This window comes from Giraffa tippelskirchi, chromosome 6 (genome assembly GCF_054371585.1).
Source record: "Giraffa tippelskirchi isolate mGirTip1 chromosome 6, T2T-mGirTip1v1.2.pri, whole genome shotgun sequence".
Lineage (NCBI taxonomy): Eukaryota > Metazoa > Chordata > Mammalia > Artiodactyla > Giraffidae > Giraffa > Giraffa tippelskirchi.
The window spans coordinates 93,404,486-93,432,189 of NC_137280.1; the positions used below are offsets into that span (position 1 = coordinate 93,404,486).

At 42.6% G+C, this 27,704-nt stretch overlaps 1 protein-coding gene across 30 annotated transcripts in view; it reads left to right on the top strand.

The window, feature by feature from the left end:
- Positions 1-359: 359 nt before the first annotated feature.
- Positions 360-27,704, top strand: part of HNRNPM (heterogeneous nuclear ribonucleoprotein M) — a 38,722-nt gene continuing 11,377 nt past the window's right edge. For 4 of the 30 annotated variants that reach the window (XM_081499255.1, XM_081499264.1, XM_081499267.1 and 1 more), the window contains exons 1-12: positions 360-485; positions 9,287-9,456; positions 16,626-16,684; positions 17,667-17,760; positions 18,842-18,880; positions 18,998-19,033; positions 19,632-19,785; positions 20,943-20,992; positions 22,471-22,531; positions 24,728-24,829; positions 26,268-26,312; positions 26,775-26,852. In XM_081499255.1, coding sequence (XP_081355381.1) covers positions 17,683-17,760; positions 18,842-18,880; positions 18,998-19,033; positions 19,632-19,785; positions 20,943-20,992; positions 22,471-22,531; positions 24,728-24,829; positions 26,268-26,312; positions 26,775-26,852 — 643 coding nt within the window. In that variant the 5' untranslated portion in view covers positions 360-485; positions 9,287-9,456; positions 16,626-16,684; positions 17,667-17,682. Of the gene's footprint in view, positions 486-9,286; positions 9,463-16,625; positions 16,685-17,573; positions 17,582-17,666; positions 17,761-18,841; positions 19,034-19,631; positions 19,786-20,942; positions 20,993-22,470; positions 22,532-24,727; positions 24,830-26,267; positions 26,313-26,774; positions 26,853-27,704 lie in introns of all 30 variants that reach the window. The other 26 variants (XM_081499245.1, XM_081499250.1, XM_081499252.1 and 23 more) reach the window with 9 other exon arrangements.

Genomic DNA, 27,704 nt, shown 5'->3' on the forward strand with positions numbered 1-27,704 from the left:
CAATGGACGTGAGTTTGAGCAAACTCCGGGAGATAATGAAGGACAGGGAAGCCTGGCATGCTGCAGTTCATGGAGTCGCAAAGACTCGGACACGACTGAGCCACAATAACAACAATTACACCTGGAACGAATACTGTATCCAGTAGGCGCCAAACGCGTTTGTTGCAAGAATGAATCAATAACAGCTGACGGTGCGCGCGTGCGCGCGGCGGGGGCGTGGCCCGGAGCAGGGGCGTGGCCAAGGTCGGGAGGGAAGGAGACTGGAGGCCGCCGGGGCGCGCGCAGGCGTTACTGGTCGCGCCGAGTCACATGAGCACGCAGGCGCAGCGCCGCGCAGTCCTCTCGCTCACACAAAGCCCAGACGCGGAGAAAATGGCGGCAGGGGTCGAAGCGGCGGCCGAGGTGGCGGCGACGGAGCCCAAAATGGAGGAGGAGAGCGGCGCGCCCGGCGTGCCAAGCGGCAACGGAGCTCCGGGCTCGAAAGGGTGAGTATTTCATGGCTCCTTGTTCCAGGCTGGGGGCCTTCGCGGTGGCTGGCGGCGGCTCCGTTAGATCTGTTGGGGACTTCTCCCGGCGCGGCCTCAGCTGGGCTTTCTTTCCCTCAGGGTCTGCCGAGGGTGGGGGCGGCCCAAGCCGTGAGGGGTGAAGCCGGGCGGCCCCGGGAGCGCCTGTAGGATCGCTCTCTCCCAGGCATCGGGCCTCAGCTCCTCTGGTCTCTCCAGGCCGGGTTCGACGCTGAGGCCTCAGGCCGGGCCTCTGCGCGCAGGGATAATGGCGCGCGGGCCCCAGGGCCGACGAGACCCGGAGTCCGCGACCTGCTGGCCTGTCGGGTGACCTTGGTTGGGCGCGTGGCTTCATGTCTCTTCGCCGTCGTCCGGGGCCTCAGTTTCCCGATCTGTAAAGTGGGGGATAGGGGAGGGAGTGCTCACGCAGGACGTCGCGCGCAGTCGGTCCCGGTAAACGGTAGCGGAGACGGGTAGGTATCGGGAAAGACCGCGAGGACGGCTCCGGACTCCCCCCCCGCCCCGCCCCGGTGCGCGCTGTTCCCCTCCCCCCCTCCCGGCCCCGCGGGAAGTGCCTTGGTCGGAACCGCCCCTTACCCCAAGTTCCGACCGAGAGTTGGTCCCTCAGCTCCTCCCCAGGTGCGCAGTAGGTATTTGTGGAGTGATCGGACCTGCTGCTCAGTGTTCAGCCGTAGAAACAAAGTGTAAGAGGAAAGAAAGAAAAAGGGAAACATCTTCCGTGTTCTAGGGGAAGATTTTGCATCATTAGGCGGGTTCACCCATTTCCAAACTCGGCCACCCTTTCGAGTCCTGTTGGGGGCTCTGTCTCAGGTCCTTGGTTTTGAAAGTTTTCTTAAAGGTTTAAAGCATCGTCTTGTGTCCCCGGTGAACCCCACTTATTCTGATTACAGTCGCCTGAGAGGTGCGGAAAGACGTTTTGCCTTCGCCCGCCAACTGTAGGGGGAGGTGAGGGGAAGGCTTGGGCACACGTTTGATTTCCCACATACATTTTTAAAAAAATCTGTGGTGAAATTTACAGTTTCAGCCATTTTTAGGTGAACGATTCCGTGGCATCGAGTGCATTCGCGGTTTTGTGCAACATCACCAATATCCACGCTGTAAACTTTCCTCACCCTAAATAGAAACTAGCCATTAAACGGTAACTTAACCGTTCATCTCCTCTCCTGGATACCTGTGCTATGCTTTCTGTCTCCTATGGATTTGCCTTCCCACTAGTTTTTAATGTGTATAATTAGAGTTCATGGGGATTAAAAGTGAATGTAGTTAGTTTGCTAATGAACACTCCCTAAATACTAGCTATATTGTTAAACCCTCTCTCCTGAGGTGGGGAGGGGCCAAATACCGTGGTTACTGGTCCCTGGAAATCGAGAGAAAGGCATCCTAGAAGTATTCCCAACTCTTTTGTAATTGAAAACTCTGAAAAGGGTCGTGTTCAGTTAGACTTTTTTTTAATAACTTGTTTAAGGGAGCCTGGTAGGATTTTTGAGGACCATGTTTGGGGGCCTTTAAGATATACATTTATGTCCTTTATTTCTTTTTTCTTTCAAAGCAGTTATCACAGGATGGAGTGCTGCTAGAATCGTGCTAGGTGAGAAGTTATTAGTTACAGATAATAGCATCTGGGGTACATTTTCCAAATTTCCCATTTTCCACAGTCCATTTCCAAATAGTCATTTTGTGACTGATTCATTTGACAAACATAAAACATGGCCTTCAGAAAGAATCTGAAGGTTTCAGAGATAAAAAAAAAAAGCCTTTGTTGGAAGAACCTCAGTCTGAGACTGTTTAGAGAATATTTTAGGCAGTTAGGAACACTTAGATCTATTTTGTAGGGCCATTGGAAAAGTTTGTATTTTGGGTGTTTTTGTGTGTGTGTCTTTTGCATCAGGAAGCTTTTAAAGCAGAGCTCTTTAGAATACAGTCTCCCTGCTCATAGGGAGGGGCCAGTGGGTATTTTTGTAGTAAAGTGATATAAGTAAAAGGAGTTTCCAGGGGTGGGGAGCTTGGAGGGACTCTAAGCTGCTGGGGGCGACCAGATGTTCCCCTAGGAGGAGGAGGATGAAAGGTGATCATTGGAGAGAAGCAGAGAGGAGTGTTCAAAGACTAGGGATTTTGACATGTTTGATATATATTTATAAAGAACTTCATTTTCCTTTCACTTTCTTTATAAAGAACTGAAACTGCTGGAGCACTGGGGGCCAGCTGGTGGGCAGTGAATTCCAGACTAGGGAGTTCAGATTTTTATCTTGAGAGCTTTTTTTGTGATTTGTGAAAGTCACTCAGTCATGTCTGACTCTTTGTGACCCCATACAGTCCATGGAATTCTCTAGGCCAGATACTGGAGTGGGGAGCCTTTCCCTTCTCCAGGGGATCTTCCCAACCCAGGAATCAAACCCAGGTTTCCCACATTGCAAGCGGGTTCTTTACCAGCTGAGCCACTTTTGCAGGATGGGAAGTGAGTGAGACTGGATTCTTCTCAACTTTGTCTCCACCAGGAGTGAAGTGTGCTGTAAGCTGAAAAGGCACTGAGACAGCAAGCTTCATGAGGACCATGGAAAGCACAGCCCGTTTTGCAATTCCTTTTCTCTCCCAGCTGTAAGCCAGCTGTTTTTTTTTTTTTGTATTGATGAGAAATGTATTCTATCTAAGGGCAGTCAAGATTCAGAGATAGAGTGTTTTGGGAGTAAAAATGTTCATTTTAGAGGGACACATAGGCTTAGGGTTTTTTTATTTTATTGTTTAAAAATAGAGGTTACATCATACATTTAAAATCAGTGACTTAACCTACTCCACTTCAGATTAACCTGTGGCCGAATCTGAAAGGTGAGAGATGGGCTATTTTAAAAATAAAAATTTGTATTTAGTGTAAATTTCTGAGGATGCAAGGTTAGTGTTAACACTTTCACAGTCAACGGTTTTTTTTTTTAATCGAGAAAATTCAGGTTAAAGAAATTGACTCTAAGAATCTGGGGGAGGCCATCTTGACTCCAAGGCTTTTACTGTTTCCACAGCACCACCCTGGTAACCTCTCAGTAAACAGACATTTGAAGTGGGTTTTTTTGTTTTGAATTTTAAACCAGATTCTTTATGCTTCGCGGTGACTTGAGTGTTTGCTGTACTTTAAGAAGTGCTTGTATGCTTGATAATAATCTTGAGACACATTTGATGGTGAGCTCAGGATTAGAATGGGGCTCTGGATTATTGGAATGCATGCTGCTAGCTCTTTGCTTTCACTTTTTTGATTTTATTCAAGGCTAGGCTGGGGGATACTAGTCTGCAAAGATTAGGTTGCTTGTTTCATTTAGGAGTTCTCAGACTCTCCCATTACCGTGTTTTGCAGTCAGTGAGGTGAAATTTGAATTACTGTTTTGGTAGTCTGATGAGTACAGTGGAGGCTTCCCTGGTGGCTCAGTGGTAAAGAATCTGCCTGCAATACAGGAGACAGGAGTTTGATCTCTGGGTCAGAAAGATCCCCTAGAGAAGGAAACAGCAACCCACTCCAGTATTCTTGCCTGGGAAATCCCTTGGACAGAGGAGACTGGTGGGCTACAGTCCTTGGGGTCACAAAGAGCCATACACTACACAGAGTCAAACACGGTGCTAAACAGCAAGTACAGTGCTTAGGTTTCCTTAGCCACGGCCCCAGTGGGCTTAAAGTCTAATCAGTGTGTGTGGTGGTAGAATGCAAGGAGTGAATCATTCATCTTTGTCACAGTTAGTGTGCCAGCCTCTCCTTTAAACTTGTGAGTGTGGATTGTAACCTGCTTTTCCAGATGAAGAAACTGAGGCCTGGCAAAGAGCTGGTGACATTGGGGTTCAGACTTAGATGACCCTACCTCTTAGTCACCTGTGGTACTACCCTCTTAGATAACTGCACTGTTCAGTGCATTTACCAAGCTGCTTTTTGTTAGGCTGATTGTTGATTCTCACACACCCCTGTGAGCTGCATGGATACAAGTTATGCTGGTTTTGCTGGCAAAGAACCATAGAGGGAAAGAACTGGAGTCACGTGGGTAGTCAAGTGGTAGACCTGGAGCTAGAATAGTGTTCTTTACATGTTAAATACATTAGTGGAGTTCAGGATTGAAAGGATTTTTGTGAAGAATCATTTTACACAAGGGATAGTTCTCAAGGGAATTTGGAGGTTGCTGCTGCTGCTAAGTCGTGTCAGTCGTGTCTGACTCTCCGCGACCCCATAGATGGCAGCCCACCAGGCTCCACCGTCTCTGGGATCCTCCAGGCAAGAACACTGGGGTGGGTTGCCATTTTCTCCTCCAGTGCATGAAAATGAAAAGTGAAAGTGAAGTCTCCCAGTCGTGTCCGACTCTTCGCGACCCCGTGGACTGCAGCCTACCAGTCTCCTCCATCCATGGGATTTTCCAGGCAAGAGTACTGGAGTGGGGTGCCATCGCCTTCTCCGCTTTGTGGACTAGGCACTCAGTATTTTGTTTTTTTTAGTTGTGATCTTTATGTGAAGTATAATTCTGGTACGATGGAGCAGTGACATGGTAAGTTATCAATCTTCAAAGAGTACAGTCAGTAAAACAGTTCCAAAACTGTATTAATCATAATTAATCTTACTTGACTGACTCAGAAGCTTCTTAAGGTATTTTGGGCTTAACTTTATTGATGTATTAGGAATTAGGTTAATAGAATGTCAGGAAAAGTTTTTAACATACTGGGTCTATTTGGAACTTCAGATAGATAATTGGGTGCCAGAATCAGGTGGGGTGTTTATTGACAATTGGAAGCAAGTTAGCAAGGAGACTATTGGTAAGGCATTTATTTAGCTGGCTTAGGTAGCTTCAGTTTCTTTGAAAGATTGCAGATTTGTTAACTTTATGTAGGAGTTACAAGTCAATTTATGTTGGAGTAAGATTTGGAATTTGAGAAACCAACAGAAACTTTAAAAAATGTGTAATTGCACAACAAACTGCACAGGTTAGAAGTGTGTGATTTGATACCATCACTGAATGAAAATAATACTGTTATAACCCGTAGAAGTTTTTGCTGCCCCTTTGTAATCCTCTGAGTTCTTTCCCCCACCTCCAGGCAACTGTTAGTTTGCTCTCCACATCAGTATGTATCAGTGGTTCTCATTGGGAGGTTTCTTTCCTTTCAAGGGACATTTGAAAGTGTCTTGGGGATTTTTTTTTTCTTTCTTCATCTTCAGATCTGAGGAATGGGGCTGCTTCTGGCCTCCTTTGGGGAGAGATCAGGGATCCTGCAGCACATAGGGCAGGCTCAAACAACAAAAGAATTTTCTGGCCTAAAATGTTCATACTGTTGAGGCTGAGAGAACCTGCTGTAAATTAGTTTGTCGGATTACGTTTTCTCACACACAGTTTTACATGGTGAAGTCATACTATATGTACACTTTTTCTGTCTGGTTTCTTTGAGGATAAATATTTTGAGGTTCATCCATGTGTGTAATTCATTACTTACTGTTGAATAGTATTTCAGTGTATGAATATACTAGTTTGTTGATTGATTCTCCTGTTTGTGGGTGGTGGTTTAGTTGCTAAGTTGTGTCCAACTCTTGTGACCCCATGGACTGTACAGCCTGCCAGGCTCGTCTGTCCATGGGATTTCCCAGACAAGAATACTGGAGTGGGTAGCAATTCCCTTTAGGGGCTCTTCCCAACCCAGGCTATGACCCGGGTCTCCTACTGTGCAGGCAAATTTTTATCTAGTGAGCCACCAGGGAAGCTTGGTGTCTGCCTGTTAGTAGGTAGACATTTAGATTTCCAGTTTTTGGGAAACTGGAATAAATAATGTTGCTATGAGCATGGATATATTCATTTTCTTCTGGGTAAGTATTTAGTTGTGGATAACATATGGTGGGTGTGTTTTAGCATTTTGAACTTATAATATCCTAAATTTGGGGTATTTAGGATAAAAGTTTTTCATCAGTGTAGCTAAATGGTAATCTACCTGTAAAAATGTACTTCTAAAAGGTTTTTACGGTTGTGTTACATATATTTTAGGGCTAGAAGAATATTCCCCTAATTCTGTCTAGAAGATAAATGAGAAAATTGAGTTGAACATTTTTAAAAAATGGGACTTTTTTCAGTTATCATATCATCTGTACTTGAATATGTGTCACGTGAGGTTTTTTTGAGGATGGTTCTCTACTATTCTGTAAAGAATAGAGTTGATAGTGATTATTAGATTTATGAAAAGGTCAATTTTTTAAGAAACTGCAAGTGATGAGATAGTTCTTACCTGTTTTACTTAGGAGGAAACTTCTCAGAGAGAGGAAATGATTAGCCGGAGAAGGATTTGGGTATGGTGGTGCTGTGGGCATACCTTGGGCATAACCCACATGAGCTGCCTTCTGGATGGTGAGCCCTGTGGTGTGGATTAACCCCAGACCAAATCCCCATCTTCTGTGGTTAGATTGGGCAGTTTATTCTTAGCAGTAATGCTGCATAGCAGAATTTGGCCTAGACACTTTGTTACCTTTGTCTTGTAATGAGTTATTTATACATTTTGTAACTTACAAGGTGAGGTGAGCAGTCTTTTAAAACGCAGGCTGGAACTGGAACTGTGTCATGGACCCTGTGTCAGAATAATGTTTTTTAATGTTGCTGATAGAATATTTGGGCTTCAAAAGAAACCAATTCTGTTATGATGTATTCCTACCCATAGACCCTCTGTAGTTGGGCCCATGAAATGAAAATTGATCTCCGTTTTATTAATTGTAACACTTGTCCTCCTCATCTGCTGAGGGTAAGATGCACAGACGCATGCTCTGTTTGGCAGCCCTGGTGCTGGGCTTTCCTATGGAGTAGACAGGTGGACTGTGTTTGTAGTGTGCAGTCAGCCTAAGGAGAGTCTGTCATGACCCTGGGTAGACAGAGTAAAGAATTCTAGGAATCCAGGGATTGTGTGACCCTATCGCCATCTGCCAGCCCCTGTGAAGGAGGTCTGTTGATTGCATGTTGATACTGGTATCGATCAGATCACGGAGGAAGTTGCTTTCCTTAACAATTGGCACACTTATATTTGGCTGTGAGGGACCAGTTTTTAAAAAAATACCTTGGGGACTAAAATAAGTTGCTAACTTTAATTTTTCCAGGTACACTGAAAGTCCTCCAGCTGCCATTCTCTACTGCAGGGAAGACATATCCTAGAATAAAGATCAACCCTTACTTTAAAAAAGGTGGTCTTGTAAATCATCGATACCATACTCTTGATTTTCTGTTTTCTTTGCTTTTTTGTCGTGGATCACAAAAGTCTCAGCTGGAATCTGTAGTTGTGGTAGTCCCTCAATTCTCACTGGTAGAAAAGCAGAGGGCTTGGGAAGCAGACAGTGCTGGACTTGATGCACAAGAGGACTTCTGTGGCTGCTGGCTCCCCAGTTGTTCCTGGTCAGCTCTCGCTGGTGTCTGCCTGTGGTCACTGGGGCTCAGAGAACAGTCTTGCCCAGCCGGTGCAGCCTTGCCCTGGCTGTGCACACACTCTGGCCAGTTCCTGGGCTTTGGCCTGGGCTTCCAGCCTGTCTGGTTCTGTCCTTTGGGAGCCTGCATTTCTTGTGAACTTTTTTTCCTGCTCACTCTAAGCCACATTTGTACCTGTAGGCTTTAGAAATGCTGCTCTGTGGAAGCACCTAACACACAAAGGTAGCGAGTATTGAAGGAAAGTCCACGCCAAAAAAAAAATCCACCCTTCTTTGCCAAAGACAGAATTGTTTGCCTGCTTTTTACCTACCAGAGTTGCTCGACTTCAGTTTCCCTAGCATCAAAGTAATGGAGTTGAGTAGAGAAAGGTTTCTTTCCCGTAAAAAAAAAACTTAAAAAAAAAATCGTGGTAAGATGTGTAAATTCTGCCATCTTAAAATGATTACATGTACAATTTAATGGCATTAGGTACAGTGTTGTACCTACTCACTCACCATTTCCAGAACTTTTTTTTTATCATCCCAAACAAACTCTATAGCCATTAAACTGTAACTCGCCATTCCCACCTCTCCCCTGTCATGGGTAACCTCTTCTTTTTTTCTCTATGCCTGACTTATTTCACTTAGCATAGTGTTTTCAAAGTTCATCTCTTTTGCAACATGTATCAGCACTTCATTCCTTTTTTTTTTTTAATGACTGAGTAATATTCCGTTGCCTGGATCTACCACATTTTGTTTATTCCGTCATCTTTTGGTGTATGCTTGTGTTGTTTTCACCTTTTGCTACCGTGAATAATACTGCCTAGGAGTGGAATTGCTTGGTCCTCTGGTAATTATGTTTTAACTTTTTGAGTAATTGCCAAACAGTTTTGTAGTAACTGCACCATTTTACATTCCCACTTAAAAGTTTTTTTTTCCCCCCACAATGAAAGTTACTTATTTGTAGGGCTGAAGTTTGTTGGGCCTATGTGTACCACCTCTTTTGGGTTCCATGAAATCTTATAAATCTTGCCTTCTGTTTTCCTGTTTCTGTCTTGGAATTAAAGCACCTCAGGTAGGGAGATGGCCTCTCCCCCCAACCTATGTTAGAGCCCCACAAGAGTGTGTGAAGGCCAGGAAAGCACATTTGTCTTGGAAATGGTTTTTTTGATAGGTGGATTTTCAGGAGTGTACTACTGCAGTTTTCTGCTCTATGGACCACTTTAGTTTGAGTGACTCAAATCAGTCAGTATTCTTGTGTTATATGTAACTTTGCCTGGGATAATCAGGCAAATTTGCCAGGATAATTTGCCTGGGAGATCAAATATTGTCTTTTGGGTTGTGCTAACTTGTGAATGTTTTCTTCTTTTTTTGAATTCAGTGAAGGAGAACGACCTGCTCAGAATGAGAAGAGGAAGGAGAAAAACATAAAAAGAGGAGGCAATCGCTTTGAGCCATATGCCAATCCAACTAAAAGATACAGAGCCTTCATTACAAACATACCTTTTGATGTGAAATGGCAGTCACTTAAAGACCTGGTTAAAGAAAAAGGTAATGGTACTGGTGGTTGAGTAGGGTCAGAAGGTTGGTGTGTCATCTTCTCTGTGGCTAATTCCTTGGTTATTTTTTGTCAGTGGAAGCTGTTCTGAGTAGAGCATGTGTTCTCTCCAGGCTTGAGAATTAAGCCCCCTCCCATCCACCCCACTTTTTTCTTTTTTTTTTTTTGTGGTCATGCACTTGTGTGTCGCACGGGGGCGTTTGTATGATCCCTTGGCCTATGAATGATTTCACTGGCTTAGTATGGTTAACAGGGCTTCGATTAAGCTTGAGGGGAGCCTGTTTGTTAAGGAGTTAAGGAAATTTTTTGAATTCTTCCTATTAGGTGGGAGAAATTTTTTTCTTTTCCCTTTTTGTTTTTAAATTCTGGCGGGAATGTAGTAGTTTGTCTAAATTTTGCGGGTGTTTCGCTGGGATCAAAATTTGGTGGCTGGAACGTGTGCTGCTCAGATTCTAAATTATAAAACCACACCCTGGGGAGGAAAACACAGACTCAATTGGCAGTTGGGTAGCTCAAAATAAAGCATCCGCTGTGTAATTTGGTGCCTTCAGACACCACCAGTCCCAACCCTGGTGTCCAGAGTCTGGTTGAGGACAGAGGAAGCAACTGAAGCTCTGCTGCCACCAGGAGATCCTAGGCGGTTGGTTGCCCCTGTGGTCCTCTGCTTCTACCTCCTGTGCACACCACGTGTGTCCTCCTCCTTGTCACACTCTTGTTCTGCTGCTTTTGTCTTCTTTTCCTGATTCTGGGCCCTGCTGGTGGCACACAGGGCTAAAGAGATTGCTCAGCCCTGGTTTAGATGAAACTTCATAGAGAACCATTTGTCTAAAGGCCTGGAGATCTCCCCTCACCCTTACCCCCATGGGAAACCTAGAATCAAATAATTCTTAACCGGAGTCTTTTTGAAGGACTGAAAGGTACTGGTTTTTCTGGAGCATTCATAATGTAAAGAGATTTGAGCATGATTTGTCAAATGATTAACATTTCAGTGACAGACAGATGCCACTTGGATAGGCCATTTTGGTATGTGTACTGGTGCTCCCAGCATTGGGTTTTGAAATTATGAATGGCCCACTGCCATCATGGTCCCATCATTTAATTCAGCCACGACATGCCAGAAGCATTAGGCACCGTGAACCTCTCTGTACAGTCATGTAGGCTGCTCCCATGTAGTATTTCTCCAGGTAACATGGATGGAAAAACGTTCTGGTGTGAGGTTTGTTTTCCTGCCTTGATCAGCCAAATCATTCCTGCCAGTGCTCCTAGGGCACGAGTGAAGTTTCTTTTTGTCTGAAGGGCGTGTCACGAGGCATCCCAGATGCAGTGTTCTTGGTTTTTGGGACTGCTGCTTCAATAAAGCTTAGAATTTCTGTACAGCACAGTTGGGTCTCATTCGAATTAGTTTTTGGAATAACCTCCAAATTTGTGTTCTCGCGATTTGGTTGAACCGCTGAATGGATACGTCCATTGATAATAAGGTATAGTAGTTCCAAGAACCAGGAATGTGGCTTTGAAAATGCAATTGTTAGAACTTTGTAAGAGATTGCAGGCCAAATTATTTTCCATTTTTAGGAGTGTGTGAACCAGTTTTGGGACATGATGGATAAAGTAGGTGACATTTTTACTGCTTTACCATTCAGTAATTCAGTTTTGGGAGCCTTAAAGCTGGTAGCAGCAGCAGCAGCAGCCATGACGTTTCTGGATGTAGAAGCAGTTCACCTCAACTTCCTATTTTGCACTGTATTAAGTGTGGAGCCAGCCTGGTGGTTTATTCGGATACTTCCAAACTGGTTCTCATATTCCCCTGGCATACTGCTATGAATGCCCTGGCTCAGCCCTTTCAGTGTATTTTTGGTGGTGTAATTTAGAATTACAGGTGTGCAGTAAATCAGTTATTTTTAATAAACCTTAAAATGTTCTTGTTTAGTGCTCCCCTGTACAGGTTAAATTAATTACCTTTCTGTTTAATTAAGTTTTAGCAGTATTGGATTGTGGATAAAGGGATTCGTAAGAGAAAGGTAATCTTTTTATGGTAAATCTTATATTCAGTATGTGAAGTCAAAAGAAACTTACTGTTTATGTAAGTACAAATGTTCTTATTTTCATTTTGAGGTTTTTTAAAACTATTTAAATTCATGTCTTGGTATACCAAAAATATGTTTCAATGATTATTTGAAATCTGAAATATTTTCTTAAAATCTGTCACAATGTTTTAAGGTTTTTGAAGACTTGTTATTGCACAGGGGAGAAAAAGGTTGGGGATAGAGGCTCTTACAGTCTAAAAGTATTCTCAGGACAGTCTCTGAAGTGGGCAAACCACAACTGTGGGCTGTTGTGATCCAACCACTCTTTATCAGTCTGTATTTTAAGGTCTGTTCCTGATGAAATTATACCCCTGTTGTTTTCAGAAAACTAGTGGGATGGCTAGAATTAGTTGTCCTCGGCTTAGAGATGTGAAAAATGCTCTGTCATTGCAGCACTACCTATAATAGCTGCATCTCAGAACTCAGGTAGTAGATTTGAGATGGCAAGACAGAGGAGCTTTTTTCTAAGGATGATCACGCATCACATACCCCTCCCTAATTCCTCCCCCTCGGACACCAGGTATATCTTCTCTGTTTGTTAGCTTTTAACAGCATTCTCAGAGCTCCTGTTAATAATGCATGTCTTATGTGAACAGGCCACTGGTGCCTTTTCCCCTGGATGGGATCACAAAGCTTGTTTGGTGGCAGTATCATGCCATCAGCATTGCTGGTTTTAAAGAGAAGAGGTATTGAGAGCTTTGTTTTGTTCTGTGCCAGGCTGCTTTTGCTGCCCTCTCTCCCATCATATACCATTCAGGGAGGTGGATTAAACAGCCCACAGAACGGAGCTTGCCCTTTCCGTGAGCTTTCCTGTTCTGCTCTGCATGTCCTGAAGGCGCAGAGGAGAGGTTTCTTGTTGACTCGAGAAGATCTACATTGTGTGTCTAGGGAGCAGAACTTTATTTTCAATTTAAGTAAAAGTCCCTACCCAGCCTGTTTGGCTCCTTCATGTTTTCCTTTGTCCCTGTGATCATGCTTATTTTTAATGGAGATACTATGTGGAACAGATGACTTCGTGAACACTGAAGAGTGGATTGAAACAAAAACTGAGAGCCAGTGTAAGAGGAAATTTGAATTGGAGACTGCCAGACCAGGTTTGAAAGTGACTGAACAGTCTCACACCTGCCTGGTTTTCATCACTTGACAAATATTGGTAGACATGAACGTCTCAAGAGTGTTTGACCGTAAGGTCTGAGCGAAAAATTAAGACGTCTGTGAGCAAAAGGTGATTGATCGATCTTGGGAATTGTAAACTTGAAGAGTGTTGTGCACCGTTTAAGAGGAGTCCTGTGTGCCTGAGGAAAGCTCATAGTTGAGCTGTTCTCCAGCGGCCTGGAGGTGGGGCAGCTGCACCCTGGCGGGACTGAGCTGGAGCACAGTGTGAGGAAGACAGAAGGCCAGCGGTACAGCTTACTCTCAGTCAATCTCAAGGGTAGCAGCAGTCAGTTTAACTTGTGTAAGCAAGGATTTCTTAAGCACTTAATCCTTCTGTTTTTATTGAATGCGTCACTTTAAGTAAATTTCAAATTCCAGCTGACAGAAAACTGAGGCCCAGAGGGCAAGTATAGTTCAATAGTAAGTCTCCATTGGCTCTCAGTGATAATCTACATTGTGAGTCTACAGAGCAGAACTTTATTTTCAATTAAGTAAAAATCCCTACCAAGTCTCTTTGGCTCCTTTATAATTTCCTCTGTTGGATATTCAGCCTGCATTTTGGAAAGGTCTGTTGCTGCTGCAGCATTCATATCTGTGGGTACTTGGATCGAACCTTAACAGTGCAGCCTGCCTGTCTTATTTGTTGGGTTTTGGTCAAGTTAGAGAGGCAGTGTTCTGCTGTGTGGAATTAGCAGCAAGAATGTGCTTAATCATTTTTTCTAACTTGTCCATGAATTGAGTATTCATTGTATCGAATAATTTTTTTGCCATGTTTCAAGTTAGCTGTATATCAAAGAAACACGCTTTCCAAGTTAAAATATTCATTTTTTCCACGCATCCCTCCATTAGAGTGACTCCCTGAGCATTGGCTGAGTGAAAATGTTTGATAACATGCTTTTGACCTCCTCCCCCACCCCCTTTAGGCCTTTTCACATATGAGTTCTCTTCGGTGAAGCTTTAACCCCTGTACTTTGATACAAAGATGTGCAGGAGTGTTAGAGCAGAGTAGCTCCAAGGGACTACCTGAGTTCTTTGGGAGTTGCTCATTTTCTTATCCTCATCATGTGTTTCATTCTTGAGGTAATATTTTTAATAATCCACCTAAATGTTGGTTAACAGTAAGTTCTTGGAGCATTTAAAAATAAAGGTAGGTAAGTAATAACATTTGGCATTCAATTTTTCAAAGACTTCGTTTTTTCATTCAGAAACTTGGATGTTTAAAGCTGCAGTAGAATTTGTTTTAGCAGCTTACTCTTCGGATTCCATGAATTCCCATGATCAGGAACAAGAGGAGCAGCAGTATTTTCCGTTAATACTTGCAGATTCTATGTCTACAAGACTTGAAACTGCCAGTTTGTTAACTCTGCCTCACAGCCTTAACTTTTCTGCTTGGGTTGATTTGTTCTTTTAAACTTCATTTCATTGAATGTGACCAGACTATGAATAGTTGACACATTTTGCCTTCAAAGTGTTGATAGTTGCACTGACTGTACTTAACAGGCCTTTGCTTTAATAATGTAAAACTAAAGGAGAGGTGACCTTTTTAAAGGTTTTGTTACCATCTTCCTGTAGAGAAGTATGAATTGGCAACTGTTGCTGATTCTGTAACAGTGGTTTGCTTACACCTCTGAATTGATTTGGTCTGTCAGGGTAGAGATCAGAAAATTACGAATTTATGAGGAGCATGGTTATTATTGATGATACTCGGAAACAGCACTACTAATGGTAGAACTGCAAGACTTGCCTAACCTATAGCTAAACTGAGGATGGAGGTCTTTTAAATAAAATTTCTAATAAGCAACTGTACCTTTTGGGGAAGAGAGAACCCTTTAAGCAGTTATTGGTAGAGAGGATTGAAGTTGGATTTGTGCTGGCTCTAGAATGTTAAGTAGACAAAGTCCTAATTTCTAAACCTGGCTTTTGGTTAAAATGGTTAAGATCATGGAAAAAGGTTTGGTTTAGACTTGCTTGGTTTCTGGGTTGCAGTGACAACTTTTTGATAAATCAATGTCATTATAGGCACAAAGGAGAAACTTCTGAAAATGCAACAACATTTGAATTCTGACAACATGGTTACAGCTGTCAGAGTTAGATACTGTGATTTTTTAATTTATTTTTAAGGTTATTAGGTAGTAGTCTCAGTTCTAGGAGGTTAACTTGGAATGGGGTCTCTTCACCGTCTTGATACAACTTGGCATTTTCATCAATGTGGTGTCTTGACACAACTTGGCGTTTTCATCAACGTGGAGTCAAGGGCTGTTAGTCCTCAAATGGCTGCTGCTGTTGAAATAAATGGCTTTTAACATGGCCTCAGCATTTTTGGACTTGCTTTACTTTTGTAAGGATGACAGAAAGCCAATTTGTATGACTATTCCTTGGCTGTGATCATTTTTCAGTTGTGCATACTCCAAAAGTTAAACTAAACCAGTTCCTCCTAATTTTTTCTTTAGAAATAATCCTAATTTCTTTTCTTTGCACCAATTTTCCGACCTGTTTTGTGCAAAGTGCTGGTGTAGTCTGTAATATTTCAGGAAAGGACAAGGGAGGTGAGGCTATAGATTTAAACTTTGAATACTTGACCTTCTGCCTGTCCACTGCCATGCAAATATATTACTAATAAGTATGTTCTTCAAATTAAAAAAAAGTAATCTTACTTTGCACTTCAGTCTTTTTGTGGTGTATTAATTTTAAAATCCTCATAATTTTAATATCCTTTGAACAAAGGAATAGGCTAGGCGAGACTTGGAGCCATTAAGAGATTTATTTTTGTATTGGTAAACCAAGTTGTACTGCTAAACCAAATTGAAAACTGAATGAGACGAGGCTTTATCATCATAAAGAATAATCCTGAAAGTGAAAAAAATATTTCTTAGAACAAAAGCCCTGTCTTGATTTCGGACAGTTTGCTTAGCTGTTGTTTCCTCCAAGTTAACACTAAAATTTCTGGGCTTTTTTGGTGTGTTTGTGCCATCTTCAAGTTCAGCAGCCATTTTGGTGGTTGTCTTGGTGGGTTCTAACATCTGGTTGTGGTGGTCATGAATTGGCAATCCAAACCTGGAGGAAAATCTGTGGGTTCTTTGGAAGTGTTTGGTTTTTTCCCCTTTGTGTCGACTAGCCTCCTGAGTGAGTCTGTGTAGCTCTTGAGGTGCCAACTGAGCGCTAAGTTTGCATATATCTGTGTCCTTGTAGTGGGAAGGTTGAGACAGCAGTAAGAATAAAAAAGAATCCAAATGCTGCTCTGTTTTTGTGATGGATAGTTATACATCCTGCTTGTGATAATTGTGAAGCCTAGTGCTGTGTGCAGAAATCAGCCACAGAATTTGTGGGGCCCAATGCAACATGAAAGTACCAGGCCCCTTATTTAAAAACTACTGAGCATTTCAAGACAGCAGCAGAGCGTTAACTAAGTGCGTGGCCCTCTGCAGAGCCCGATGTGATTGGACAGGTTGCACACCCATGTAGCCAGCCACGCAGTGTGTGCGCCTTTTGAGCATATACATGTACACATCTTTGTAGTGAACAGTTGAGCTCAGTTCAGTGGCATTGCATTTAGTGTGCTGTTTACCTGCTTTCAGCAGTCAGTGTATGTGTAAAACTGTTTTCCTCCCTTCCCCCCAAAAGTGAATCATGCAGACTTCTTTCCTTTAGATTTGGATTGCCTCTAGTCATGAATGAGCATTTCAGACAGGGAAATAGCTTGTTTGAGGTGGGAGGAAAATCAAGGACATATTGTTAACAAGTTTCACCTACTTTTACTGCACACCTGTAATGCCTAGTGTGGCGGTTTAGAGAACATGGAGTGTTTCTGGGCTTTCTTATAAGGCAGAGGCTCCATACAAGGTTGCTGATGATTGTTCTAAATTCCCATTGTTTTCTTGGCTTTTCTCCCTTGGTTTATGTGTCGTCTGGAAACTGATTTGTAGTTGGTGAGGTAACATACGTGGAGCTCTTAATGGACGCTGAAGGAAAGTCAAGGGTAAGTGTCTGAGAGAATTTCTTCTGTGGATTTACTACATGAAAAATGTAACTGTATGGTGGCGTGGAATCGAATGAAATCAGGAAGGCAGTGAGTGCTCATGTTACAGTAGCTATGTTTGGTTTGCCAAACATCCGAGTGGGGTGGGAGGGGATTTGCCAACTAGAGTCCCGCTTTTCCAAATGGCTGGCCAACGAGCTTCTTGGTATTCTGTTTGGATGCCCAATTTGGATAACTGGGGACCAACAGCAGCATTGTCTCTTTGTTAACAGAGGAATTGGCTGTGTGTGAATTATGCATGGAATTTTAGCGGTGGTATATTAATGTAAAACGTGTGTTCTTGTCTAGAAAATGTTACTTTTGGTTGTTTGCTGAATTTGAAAGTTGTGTGAACCAAAGATTCTGAAAAGTTGCCTTTGTGCCAGTAAATTGTAAAACAAATACTAAAACGTGAACGTTTAAAATTGGCCTTGTTTAAAGAGAAAATTAACTATTTTCTGTCGTGCAATAGAATGGCTTAGAATAATCAAAAGGATGAGCTTAATTTATGGAAGGGATGGATTTAGGAGGAGTATGACAAGGAATTGATTGAGTACCGAGGGAAGCAGATCTAAAGTTTGTGTGATTTCTTGGAGAATCTGAATTTAGGTCTGCTCATTATAACTTCAGCAGCACTAGTGCAAAAGCTGGTAATGTGAAGGGAGAGGAGACGCTAGGAGCGGAGCTCTTAATAAGGAAGGCAAGGCAAGACACTCTGTCAGCTTCCCCTTAGAAGGGCTAATTTAAAAACTGTTACAGAAATCGTATTTTTAATTTATAACTGTCACTGAAATTTACTTTTTTTTCTTTTTTTCCCCCCCTTGCTCTTCTGACTGGTCTGTGGCTTCTTCCAAAGGGATGTGCGTAAGTATTGTCTTATTACTTATTGGCAATTGAACCTTCTCAGTTGTAGGACTGGTTTCACTCATTTCCTTTTGACTCTTCATAGTGTTGTTGAATTCAAGATGGAAGAGAGCATGAAAAAAGCTGCTGAAGTTCTAAACAAGCATAGTCTGAGTGGAAGACCACTGAAAGTCAAAGAAGTAAGCTCATGAAACACTGTGGATACCGTCTGTAGTTGTCGAGTTGTCCCTGTTTGAAGTTAGGAAAAGACAGAAATAGTCCTTGGTGACATTTTACGGAGCAGAACGTCCTGATGTTGTTAAAGAGGAGGGTCAGTCGCAGGCTTCAGCAGTCTTTCCCTTAAGAACTTTGGGATAGTGGCTGAACACGTCTTTGAGCCACTGTCTGCTGCCTTCCTGACACCTTTGGTTTGTCTTAGGCCAGCCTGCCTTGGTTTGGTCACTCAAACTGAGCCCCTGGTTTTCTACTGTGTGTGTGTTTGTTTTTAAGGTATTCTACATCCGCAGTTTTACTCAGTCTGAATCCTATTCTTGGCTCATGTTTTTTTGTTAAATGAGTTTGAGTCCTTTTTTGTAGCTAATTCAAATCAGGTGTCTTCTCTCCCTGAATGGAAGTGGAAGGTTTTTTGTTAATTCAATCCTTCTTTGACTTATTTTTACCTCCTACTCATGAAGGAAGGTCAGTAAGTGCACAGAGCTCAGAGAGGAAGCGTGGTGGGACTTCAGTCTCTCTCATGTGAAGGTGGCACATAAAATGGCAAAGAGTTCAGGAATAAACACCAGAGATTCATGAACCTTTCCACACATTACACATGAGTTGAATGCGTGAATTCTTGAAGGATGAAGTAACCTTGGTGATCTAGAGCTGTGTTTTCAAACTTTTGGGAAAATCACCGATGGGGTTTGCACAAATTATAAAACCCCGTTGAATTAGTGAGAATTCAACTATACCAAGCCCTTGAAGATCTTATTTCAGCCTGGAAGTTCTAACTAATCATTTCATCACCTTTTGTTTTTTTTTCTTAGTTCAAATTGAGAGCTAAATTTTATACCCTTCCTTTCTTCCTCCTTCTTTTGGCTGGAATTGTTCCTGGCCTGGCAGTTTGGTTTTAGTTCATTTGAATTTCTTGTTACAGATTTTAAGAAATGGTTTCTAAACAGCCTCTCAATCTCTGAAATTTTAGGAACATCACTTACTGTGGGAGCATGGTTTTAATTGTCACTGGGTCAGTTAAATGTAACCCTTTTGTGCTTGTTTTAGGATCCTGATGGTGAACATGCCAGGAGAGCAATGCAAAAGGTGATGGCTACGACTGGTGGGATGGGTATGGGACCAGGTGGCCCAGGAATGATTAATATCCCACCCAGTATCCTAAATAATCCTAACATCCCAAATGAGATTATCCATGCATTACAGGCTGGAAGACTTGGAAGCACAGTATTTGTAGCAAATGTAAGTAAATGGACACATTGTTTCATAAAGTTTGACTTACTGCTTTAGATGGTCTTGTCAATGAGTTAAAACACTAGCTCTGACATTTGAGAGGGAAAAGGGGCTAAAGGAGGGTTATGGGCGTTGTCCCCTAATGACCACAGTAGTCATAAAGTCACAGGCTTGACTCATGGTCCTGTTGGGGCAAGTTTACTGAGGTTTGCTGGTGTTTGTAAGAGTACGTGCGGGGTAAAGGATATGAACAGAGATTGTATGTTGATGTTCCCTTGTTGTTATGTCTGGGTGTATGGTAATAAACCTTTGTCATTTGCAGAGGGAAAATTTTTTTTTTTTAAAGAATAAAAATGGATTGGGGGAGGTTGATGGTAAACCTTAAATGGGGTGCAAAGTTTTTTAGTATTCACAAAATAAGCATTAATTTGAAAGGAATGAGGTGACTTAAATCGTTACTTAAGAGAAAAGAGACAGTAAATAGTAGTTAAGGCTTATGACATTATTTTCATAACATATTCTAATGCTTGTTTTCTACCCAAAGCATGTCACATTCATGGAGTAAAAATGTTTACAGTGAGATTTTCCTCTCTCTCCTCTTGATTAGCTGGATTATAAAGTTGGCTGGAAGAAACTGAAGGAAGTTTTTAGTATGGCTGGTGTGGTGGTCCGAGCAGACATTCTTGAGGATAAAGACGGAAAAAGTCGTGGAATAGGCACTGTTACTTTTGAACAGTCCATTGAAGCTGTGCAAGCTATATGTATCCTTTTTTTGGAATTCAACTTAGTGAGTTTAGTTTGGCTTAAATGTTGTATTAGTAATGCAGGTTTGTGTGGGGAAGTGGTAATTTTGTGTATTAGCATTTCCTGTGTTACTGGAGGATCCTCAGGTGGCGCTAGTGGTAAAGAATCCCCTGCCAATGCAGGAGATGCAAGAGATATGGGTATTGGTACTTGGGTCAGGAAGACCCCCTGGAGGAGTCAATAGCAATCCACTCCAGTTTTCTTGCCTGGAAAAATCCCATGGACAGGGAAGCCTGATGGGCTACAGTCCTTGGCATCGCAAAGAGCCAGACACGAGTGAACGTGTATGCACACGTGACTAGAGAGAATACATTACTATGGATATTACTGCGGGAGTCCAATACTGTGTAGATAGAAGAGATGGTTCGAAAATGGGCACATGTCGATGGGTGGTCTTCTCCAGGGTTTTCTTTTTAGAGGGTCTGATATGAAGGGAGAGGTAAATCCTTATAGGGCCTGTCTTCTCCAGTGGATTGACATTCTGGAAGAAGCACCTCCCTGACCCTAGGTGCTCACTCTAGAGTGACCACAGAGAGAATACCACATGTGAACACTGATCTTAAACTCTGGTAAGATTGTCACTGAGTATATTACCAGGAAACACGGTACTTCAAAACATGCTAGAACACCAGGCTTATTGGACATACTGGGAAAACTGATGTCAGTGCTGTTCTCCTTTTTTTTGCGGGGCAGTGGCGGGGGGAGGGGAAGTTCGTGTAGCACATGGAATCTTAGTTCACTAAGCAGGGATCGAATCTGCTTCGTTTGCATTGGAAGCATGAAGTTGAACCATTGGACCATGAAGGGAATCCCTGATGTGAGTGCTTTTTAAGAGGAGAATGGTTTAGTGAGAAGTGTAAGGTTTTATGAATGAAGATCCACACCTAAGGAGTAAGCAGAGGTTTCCTTTTATCCCCCTTGAGCCTTGTTTATTGTTGCTTTTATGCTTACTGTAGGAACAAATACTTGAAAGTATAAACAGGAATCAAAATTACTCATAAATTCACTACCTAAGGGACTGGTGGCAGCAGTTGGAGTATTTTTCTCTTGGGTATTTCTCTCCTGCTTTGCATGTTTTTAGAATTGCAAGAAATAGCCTTAATCGTAATATCAGCTATGTTTAATGGCCAGCTGCTGTTTGACAGACCAATGCACGTGAAAATGGTAAGTTAATAGGATCTTTTATTTATTTATTGACTGTGCTGGATCTTTGTTGCTACGCAGACTTTCTCTAGCTGCTGGGAGTGAGGGCTACTCTTTAGTTGTGGTGCACAGGCCTTCTCATTGCAGTGGCTTCTCTTATTGTGTAGCACAGGCTCTAGGGCACATGGCTTCAGTAGTTGTGGTTCATGGGCTGAGTTGCTCCATGGCATGTGGAATCTTCCTGGACCAGGAATTGAATCCGTGTCCCCTGCATTGGTAGGTGGATTCTTAACTACTGGACCACCAGGGAATTCCAAGGATCTCTTTCTCTTTAATATACTCAAATAAGGTTAGCAAAAACATGGGATTATTAAGAGTGTACATGCACATAGCCATTGTGCTCTATTTATGGATCAATCTGAGTCAAAGTGCAGTGTGTTGAGCAGATTTATGACAGAAATAACAAACAATTTTTTGCTCATGCAGCTCTTCAGATATTTTTTCTTTTGTATGATCAGGAGTCACTTGAGTATCCTGCTTGAGCAAGTGGTTGGTTTCAGAGAATGGTTATATACATAGGTTTCCAGTTTTCAGAATATTGAAGTATATTTGGTTAGCATCCTACCTGTTGTAAACATAATGAAGTCTGATTCAGAAAGCCTTTAAAGTTCTTTTGGAGCATTTTAGTATAAACATTAGCCCAGCTGTGGCTGTGCCAAAGATAACAGTATTAATGATTAATACAGGCATGACTGGAACGTGCTGAGGGTCATCTAGTTAGGACTGAAGACCAGGAAGAAAATAGAAGAAACTCTTAAGGATTTGTTTCGTTCCGTTAAGCGTTCATTTTAGCTTTTTGAATAGATAATTGCTTCACGTGATTCACCTGATAGCTCAGTTGGTAAAGAATCCTCCAGCAATGCAGGAGACCCCGGTTCGATTCCTGGGTCGGGAAGATCCGCTGGAGAGGGGATAGGCTACCCAATCCAGTATTCTTGGGCTTCCCTTGTGGCTCAGCTGGTAAAGAATCTGCCTGCAATGTGGGAGATCTGGGTTCGATCCCTGGCTTGGGAAGATCCCCTGGAGAAGGGAAAGGCTACCCACTCCAGTATTCTGGCCTAGAGAATTCCATGGACAGTCCACGGGATCACCAAGAGTTGGACACGGCTGAGCGACTTTCACTTTCACATGATTCAGAAGTCAGAACACATGAAAAGTTGAGTGTGAGAGTCTTTCTCTTACTTTGTGTCCAGGTCCATTCTTCCCCCACAGTGATGCGAATGTTTATTTTATTTTTCCCCCTTTACACGAAAGGTCACAACTCTCCCATATATTTTTTTTCCCCCATATTCTTTTATTTATACTTGGCATGTTCTTCCGTGACATGGGTGTATCATCATGTCTCTGATCCGTCGTCTGTTGATAGGAATTGTTTCCAGCTTTTGCTATTGCTGGCAGTGCTGCAGGGAATACTGAGATTTATTCACTTTCTCTTTCAGGATGAGAGGGCCTTACCAAAGGGAGATTTTTTCCCTCCTGAGCGTCCACAACAGCTTCCCCGTAAGTGTCTCAATTATTATGTCTACAATTTTGAATTTGATATATTCTAACCAGAAAATTACAATTACCTTTGAAGTTGGGCTGTCAGCCTGCAGTTATCTAGACTGTTCTTGAGCAAAACATTCAAAACGATTGTTTTCCTTATAAATTTTTTCCGGGTGAAAAATGAGCAGAGAGACAATGTAGGAAGGGTTGTTAGGATTACATTGCGGTGAGGCAGGCTGCCTAGGACACAGAAGGTGTAGCTGGGAAGAAACAAACTGCAAAAAAAAATGAAAGCCAGCTTGCGCTTGGGTTCAGAAGAGGTTGGTTATTACCATATGGCCCAGCAGTCCCACTCCTAGGTATACACTACAAGAGAGCTGAAACCTTATACCCACACAGAAACCTGTACACACATGTCCACGACTGCATGATTTCAGCTTATGAATGGGTAAATAAAACATGGTGAATCTATACAGTGGACTATTAGTCAGCCGTAAAAAAGAAATGAAGTACTGGTAACGTGCTACAACACGGATGAACTTTGATTCTGCCTATAGGAAATGTCTAGAATAGGCGAGTTCGTAGGTGGATTGTGATTGGCAGGGCCTGGAGAAAGGGTGAAGTTTATGGTGTGTGAAGTACAACAGTCAAAATTTTTATATAGGATTATTTGTGACATCCAGGTGAAAGTCCATCTTGGGACAGGGAAGGCATAGGTGGGAAGAGCGGGTAATAGTGAAATCATCCCGGGCAGGCCCACAGAAGGGCAGGGAGCCTGAGCACAGACGGCAGGGAAGGGGAGGGACTGTGGTAGCATGAGGGGCTGTGTATCAGCAGCACAGGCAGGGCTGACCTGTGGGAGGCAGACTAGGGGTTGGGAGAGGGCAAGACCAGCTAGTGTCTGTGAGAGAGGACTTTTCCTCACGTGAGGCTGTGGGGTGGAGGTGTTTGGAGGGCCAGCCAGGGCCTCCTCCTGTCTGGAGCAGCGGCTCATGCCTAACGCTTAGCCATCAGAGGTTGAATTGAATGGGAGCCTAGACTAGCATTCTTGTTTGTAGTTTAGGATTATAGAAACGTAGTAGAGACAGATTTTGAGGGGAAGTCCATGGTTTTGCGAATATAAGATGGGTTATCTGTTGAAAGTTAGCATTATTTAGAGATGGACCCCATTTCCTTGTCATAATCTGTGTGGTCTCTTGCGGTAATTATCAGGAGCAGGGTGCTGGCTTTTGTTGACTTCGTGCCTAGAGGAGGGGGTGAGGGCTGCTTGGCAAGCCAGACTGGCACCCTGGGCTCCAGGGAGCTCATTATCTGTGGCTTTTGGTCTCCCCAGCAAATCTCAGGGTTGACTTCAGTGCTTTGGGGAGTAAATAACCTTGGTGAGCTCTTGCTGCTGTTTCTGTGCAGTTTCAGAACAGGGATTTTAATCAGATTAAAAATTGGAGAACTGGTGTTAGGTTTTTTTTTTTTTTTTAAGTGAACTTTGTTCCCATTTTAAAAAATCTCACCTGTTCTTAGCCTCCAAGCCATGATCACCCAGAGCATTGCAAGAGTCTTACACTCTCAGGCCTTGTTGGCTGTTTTGAGATCAGCCTGTATTCTGTGGGTAGGGTACGATCCTTGGCTTAGGAAGCTTTCTGGGTAGTAGATGGGTTCCTTGAATACACTAGCTTCATTACTCAAACCACCTGCAGCAGAGTCAGAGAATAGCCTAAGCCCAGTGTGTTAATTGGCTGGTTTATAACATTGTTTTTCCGGAGAGAAGTCCTTTGGGTCACCAGGTTGAGAGATGAGGGTTGGGCATATTTGTGCTGCTTGCTGTCTGAGGTCTTCAGTTGCCTTTTCTGATTAAACATTTCTCATTTCACTATTCAGGGAAACAAGTAGATGCTCACAACTTGTCACTGTGTGGGTTGTTGTTCACAGTTCTTCTCTGTAGTTTTCACATGAACTGATTTTTAGTTGTGCTTGTTTTATATAGATCACACATTCTAGGCCCTGATGTTTTATGAGAGCTTATGCCTTTAAAGGGAGAGCTCCCAAATGCACCAATGTTGCATCATGGATTAGGCCCTGGATTTGGTGTTGCAGATGGGTGGTGGGGCGAGGGTGACAGCTACTATGCCATAAACAAGGGCTCTTTTTGACTTTGAGGGTCAGGGCTTCCTAAGGAAGTAGAATCAATATTCTGACTTTCTCATTTCCTTTCAGATGGACTTGGTGGTATTGGCATGGGGTTAGGACCAGGAGGGCAGCCTATTGATGCCAACCATTTGAATAAAGGCATTGGAATGGGCAACCTGGGACCTGCAGGTGAGAAGTACAGTGTGCCTCTTGACTGGGGATTTCTGGGGAAGTTAAAGTTATTAAGTTAATTTTTGGGATAATTGGACATTGATTGAGTAGTTCAGGTGTAATGAGGCTCATACTGGGACAAAATTAATTCTTTCATTATTTGTCTTTGATGCATTTTAATTGGGCTTCCCTAGTGACTCAGACAGTAAAGAATCCACCTACAATGCAGGAGACATGGGTTCAATCCCTGGGTCAGGAAGATCCCTGGAGAAGGAAATGGCAACCCGCTCCAGTATTCTTGCCTAAAGAATTCCATGGACAGAGGAGCCTGGAGGGTCACAAGGAGTCAGGCATGACTGAGCAACTAACTAACGTTCTGATTAAGGCAGTATTTTGGATTTTTACCAAGTGAATACTTCTTTCTAAAGCTATTATGCTTTGCATTTTATCCTCACAAGTACTTCTGAGCTGAGATACTCAGTTAAGCCTTTGGATAAAAGGAGGCAAGCCAGAGAGTTGGTCTTGCTCAAGGTCACACTATCAGTTAGTGACAGAAATTCCTGATCTTGGGACCACCTCACTGCCACCATCTATCACCCAGATGTCTGTGGGGTGTCACCTGGTATTTACAGGGCTTCTCGAGGCAGGGGCGTTGGCAGACACAGAAAGACATGGAGGACCTTGTCACATGGCTGCATAGCTCTCCTAGGCCTGTTTAAGAAGAAAAGCAATAGCTAACTTATAAAAGCTTTGATATGGAGAATGAACTTTGAACTTCACTTTTTGGTGTTTTCGTGCAATGAGGCATTCATGTATTATTTAAATATACTGCATTTTTATGGCCCCAGACTTATGTTTTGCAGTTCTTTGAATTGCAAGATGGATGCCCTCAACCCTACTACTGTCAGTTCTGCTTTTCCTTTGTCTCCCTCCCAGATTAAGCTCTGGGGCTGACAAAAGTGTTTCAGGTGGCTCTACCAATCTGAACACCACATCCCCTGACCTGACACCTCAGAGGAAAGTCTGGGGTTGAGGAGAGGGAAGCCTCAGTGTTTTTAGGAACTGCTCTTTTATTTAGGGAATTTTACCTTTAAAGGAGATTTTTAAATCTACTTGTGTTCCCTGAAGTAAGCTTCTAAAAAGTGAATGTGCCCTAGTCTCTTCCTCATGCTTAACATTTCATGTCTAACTTGGTCATTTAATGAAACTGTGTGAACACTATCAGAGTTTGAGTCACATGATGATTATTTTGTTAAAGACATAAGTCGCTTTCTTGGAATGTACTAGTTTGTCAGTTGAAATGGAAGCGCCCCCTCCCCCATTTTTTTTTCCCCCTTGACAATTAAAATATATTAGTCAGGGATATTTTCTGCTGTTTGGAATTTCTTGTGCATTTTAAGTTCAAACATTACGGCTTTGACATAATTTTAGTTTGCATTGACTTTTTCTTTTTAAGGAATGGGAATGGAAGGCATAGGATTTGGAATAAATAAAATGGGAGGTAAGACAACTCAAGTGAAGTATGAATGTAACTACTTTTAGGTATGGTTTCCCCTCTTTTCTTCCCTTTTCCTTTTCTCTTTAAGCCCCGCATGAAATTTTCACTTCGGTTTCCAAACAGTTTGAGTCTAGTGATTACTTTTACCCATTGATTCTACTATTGGGCGACTTGGCTTTTGGTTCTGACTTTCTCACTAACTAGCTCTGTGACCTTGGGCAAGTCACTGCATCTCTCTGGGTCTCTCTTTACTTGTCTGTTCATTGACTGGATTGGATCAGATCAGCCTTTTGAAGATAGTGATTTTTAAGTAAGGGCTCTAGCCTTTTTTTATCCAAAAGCCCTTAAGGCTTGGTCAGTTTCTGGCAGCACATGCCCTAGGTGAAACTTGTGAAAACGTTTTCTATTCCTGTTCACTTTGAGTCTTGCTAGGCTGGTGCTAAAATGCAAATATGTCTCTTTCAGGCATGGAAGGACCCTTTGGTGGTGGTATGGAAAATATGGGTCGATTTGGATCTGGGATGAACATGGGCAGAATAAACGGTAAGATCTGTGTACCTACCTACCCTTTGCTGGCTGTTGGCTCTAGGTGACCTTTAAGCAGCAGACCGATTTTTAATAAGTGATTTCACCCTCCCACTTTTGTGCTGAATCTGATAACTGAGTTGCCTTAAATAGTTTGTATTCCAGAAGCTAGATTTAATGGTAGGCAAGTATTCATTCTCTTAGTTACTAAACTGTTGAGGTTTTCTGTTTCAGATCTTCCCAGTAATTGTCCAATAAGACTTTAAAAACTTTAAAGCATTTATGTGGCCTCCAGCACTTGTCTCCCCTGGAGTGCTGGACTGAGTGAGGCTTGATCATTTGCTCTGATGTCTGCAAATTGGGAGTGGATGCAGCATTTGTTTAATTTTGTATTTATATCATGTGAAATTTGGTGTACTACCATTTAAATCTTAACAGGCCTGCCATCTTAATAACTGAGACATAGTTACGTCAAGTATAATGATAACACTGTTACTTCATTTAGTCCTTGCAAGAACCATATGATGTGTAGGTACTGTTATCCCCATTTCATTGGAAATTGGGGCCCAGAGTGACTTGCCTAAGGTCACATGGCTAGTAATGATGGAATGTGAACTCAGGCTGTCTGACTCCAGAGCTTGGCTCTTAATCTGAGATCCTGCCTTTTAAAATTGTCTCCAACAGACACCACTCCCTCCCACCCACCCCCTCCCCTAAATAGGGCTATAGAGGGTCATGAGGATCTTGCTGCTTTTGAGAATCTTTCAGAAATCCTCTGTGACCCACACCTGTGGGACTGCTGCTGTTTTATACACAAACTTTTGTGGAATGAGAAGTTATTAAGAATTTGGGGCTAGAAGCTTTTTGTTG